This window comes from Ursus maritimus, unplaced genomic scaffold, assembly GCF_017311325.1.
Source record: "Ursus maritimus isolate PB19 unplaced genomic scaffold, ASM1731132v1 scaffold_6, whole genome shotgun sequence".
NCBI classification, from domain to species: domain Eukaryota; kingdom Metazoa; phylum Chordata; class Mammalia; order Carnivora; family Ursidae; genus Ursus; species Ursus maritimus.
This window is the reverse complement of record NW_024426774.1, coordinates 57,703,132-57,707,076: the sequence shown is the minus strand read 5'-3', so window position 1 is coordinate 57,707,076 and position 3,945 is coordinate 57,703,132. Positions and strand designations below refer to the sequence as shown.

Genomic DNA, 3,945 nt, shown 5'->3' with positions numbered 1-3,945 from the left:
TGAACATACGGGAAGGAAAAAAAAAAAAGAGACAGAGGAAAGCAAACCATAAGAGACTCAACGATAGAGAACGAACTGAGGATTGATGGAGCGAGGTGGGTGGGGGATGGGCTAAATGGGTGATGGGTATTAAAGAGGGCACTCGTTATGATGAGCACTGGGTGTTATACATAACCGATGAATCACTAAACTCTACTCCTGAAACCAGTATTACACTGTATGTTAACTAGAATTTAAATAAAAATTTGAAACAAAAAAAGATAAAGAACATTTCCATCATCCCAGAAAGATCTCTTGTGCCCTCCCAGCCTATCCCCCATTCCATCCCTTTGACTGTTCTAGAACTTCATATACATGGACTCATACAGTATGTACTCTTTTTGCTTTCAGATTTTTTTGCTCAGTGTACTAGTTTCTTTTGTTTTTACTTCACCCATATTGTGTATTTAAGCAGTCTGTTCCTTTTGAAGTGCTGAATAAGATTATAATAGTTTCCGAACACTGGAAGAATTTTCCTTGTTTTTTTAAAGATTTTATTTATTTGAGAGAGCAAGCACAGTGAGGGGAGGGGTAGGGGGAGAGGGAGAAGCAGACTCCCGGCTGAGCAGGGAGTCCAATTCCGGGTTTGATCCCAGGACTCCGGGATCATGACCAGAGCCAAAGGCAGACACTTAACCGACTGAGCCACCCAGGCATTGCGAGAGCAATTTTTATTGTAGAACTCATTTAGCCTCAAAACTAAGGCAATAATAGCCTTCTGTAGGCTCTACTGAACTATTCCTGGCCCTTTGTAAACTCTGGTCTACTACTTTCCAGTGGTTGTTCCATGGATGCTAGAACTTTACTTCCCCCCTCCCATAGAAAAATAAATACTCAGCCAAGAACTCAAGACTCTACTCCTCCACACTACAAGTTTTCTCTTGTAGTACTTTGTCCAACTTCTAGCCACCTTAGTCATTCTGAACTTTGATCCCTATCTCAACTGAGCAAGACCACTGGAAAAATAATCTGTATCTCCAAGGCCAAAAAAACTCAAAGGGATCCACACTTAAGACACATGATAGTAAAAATGTCAAGAGAAATCTTAAAGCGGCAAGTAAACAACTTGAGCAAAATGCTAATTTCAAATTTGCTTGTGATTTCCTTAGAAAAAGGTGAACACAAGAAAAATGCACCCAGCTGAACTAAACTGCCTAATAACATGCAAAACACACAAACCCTCAATATATGCTGTTACATCAAATCACTGTTAAGCTACACCCATCCACACAGGTGTTACAACTTGGTCATGTTCAGATAACCCTCCTCCTACCACTTTGCAATGACAGCTGCATCTTAAAATATCCACTGCAAAGCAAGCTTTAGGTGTTTCTCAAGTGGCATATTTAATGTAGTATGTATTTCTTAACCATTTAACACATGTAGATCAGTTTCTACTAGGTTTCTTTCATTTGTTCCTGATGTTGAGTGCTGTGCCCTTAACCACATTTCTCCTCTAAGTCCTATGGTTTCTATTGCACAATTCTGCATTATCATGATTATTAGGGATGTCATTTACAGAACTGACTATAGGGCAAAATGTCAGTAATTGTTAAGTCAGGCGGAGGGTATTTAATGTTCACGCTGTTCTTTTAACGTTTTTATGTATTTGAAAATTTTCATAATAAAAAGTTAAGGGTTAGCAATAAATAGCACTCGAGAAAAACTAGTATGCAAAACCTCTGCCCCATTAGGGCACAATACCATCCCTTCTCATTATTAAAAAGCACACCTTTTAAATATTTAACAAGATGCATTTCCTCTTGTTTTAGAACGATATAAAAACCTCTTCTTTTAGAGCAGTCTCATTTGGTCTCCCATTCCCTAAAACAGACTGGCTTAGATTATTTCCTAAACTGTTGTAAAACCTGAGTCAAACCTACTACACAAAGTGGTTAGTGGTTTAATTTACATCAAAACAAATTTAACAGAAAAACAAGTAAGAAACATTTCCTTGGAAGAGTTCCCTTTAAGAATTTTGTTATATAAATAATTTCTACTACTTAGATATAGCCTACAAACCTTGTGCTGAGTAATGGATAAATTCAAATATAAATCATTTGGATTACAGTATTTTGACTCAAAATTTTTAGAATGTACTTCATTTTATAGCAGCTTAAAAGTGTATTTTACAGTAAGCTAATATCCATTAAAATGAGTAAACTGGAATTACTGAATTCCAGATAATCCAGAAAATAGCCATCTAAACACAGTAAGACTTACCACTTACCAAATTATTTACTTATTAACTACTTGTCAGATGCAAAAGAAACTTCTGACTGGTTGGCTGAAATTATTTCTTCACAAATGAGCTTTTGTTGTTTTCATAATACTCCTTGTGAAATACAGGCCAGGAGATGGTAGGCTGAGTGTACCAGAATGCATAGGCCCAATTTATAGTCCACATCAAAGGTTTGGCCTTTATCCAAAGGCAGTCAGTAGCCATGAAAACTTGTGCCTAACAAATTAAAAAAAAAAAAAAATCACTAGCTAGAGTGTGCAGAACTGATTGGAAGGAAGCGAGAAAGACTAGTTTGGAGATCTTAAGCAATTCCTGTCAATAGATGATGCTTGTATTAGGACAGAGACAATAAAGAGGTTCCGAACCACTGAACTGACATATTAAGAATCCCTATGTGTAAGATTTGCTACATATACGCATATAGTTTTATTTGTAAAAGGAATCCCAATTAACACAATAATGGTCATATTCTTGAAGGAAAGGATTGGGATGATAGGGTAGAGGGAACTTCTCATTTTTTTACTTAGTATCTCCTGTACTGTTAACTTTTTTAAAAAAGATTTTGAGAGAAAAAGAATGCGAAAGCACACACGCTCATGCAGGGGGAGAGGGAGAGAGAATCCCGAGCAGACTCCCCACAGAGCCTGACACGGGGCTCCATCTCACAACCCTGAGATCATGACCTGAGCCAGTCAGACACTTAACCAACTGAGCCACCCAGGTGCCCCCTGTACTGTTAACTTTAAAAATAGCATATATATATCACTTTGATATTTTTGTGTAAATGGGGATTTATCAGGGTGATGAGCATATTGGGCCATTTAAAAATTCTCAATACCTGTTAAAAAACAAAACAAAACAACAAAACCCACAAAATTTAAAGCATTCAGGATTGAGACCTAAGAAAGTTAACAGGCAGATGTGAATTCATTTTTTTCTCTTCTTACATAGGTTTTTCAAGAATATCAGAAGTAGGGGCGCCTGGGTGGCTCAGTCGTTAAGCGTCTGCCTTTGGCTCAGGGCGTGATCCCAGCGTTCTGGGATCGAGCCCCACATCAGGCTTCTCCGATGGGAGCCTGCTTCTTCCTCTCCCACTCCCCCTGCTTGTGTTCCCTCTCTCGCTGGCTGTCTCTCTGTCAAATAAATAAATAAAATCTTAAAAAAAAAAAAAAAAAAATATCAGAAGTAACTCTATGTTGGGGGAGAAGGGCCAATAAATTAATCTGCTTTTTGAACCTGAACATTTAATATTTTAATTAAGTTTTGTCAATACAAGTTCAAGCAAGTGCCAACTTGCCAGGCCCAGGAATTCACAAAGGAAACAATCTTCCAAACAGCAAGGAACACCAAGGTGATCTTCCACTCCAGATGCACTACTAGTGGCCACAGTGGTGCCAGTCGGCCAGTGTTTATCCAATTACCGAGTGTTTACCTGACAAGAAAAAAACTTGAGTTCCACAACTTGTAATGACAGAATTTTTATGATCAAAGCGGTTTTGGGCAATTACCAAATCCTATTTTTAGAAGTGAGAATAGACTAAAAAGTATGAACTGTTACCACCTTGATGATCAACACAGTAACATTTACCATCCTGCTCCCCTCCCAAAACTCTTAAAAAAAAACCAAACAAACCAAAACAAACAAACACCTTTTTGACCCTGTA

At 37.9% G+C, this 3,945-nt stretch overlaps 1 protein-coding gene across 1 annotated transcript in view; it reads right to left on the bottom strand.

The window, feature by feature from the left end:
- Nucleotides 1-3,508: 3,508 nt before the first annotated feature.
- CCT4 (chaperonin containing TCP1 subunit 4) overlaps nucleotides 3,509-3,945 on the bottom strand; it is a 14,234-nt gene continuing 13,797 nt past the window's right edge. The window contains exon 14 of the mRNA XM_008700459.2: nucleotides 3,509-3,713. Within this exon, the coding sequence (XP_008698681.2) occupies nucleotides 3,699-3,713 (15 nt within the window). The 3' untranslated portion in view covers nucleotides 3,509-3,698. The remainder of the gene's footprint in view (nucleotides 3,714-3,945) is intronic.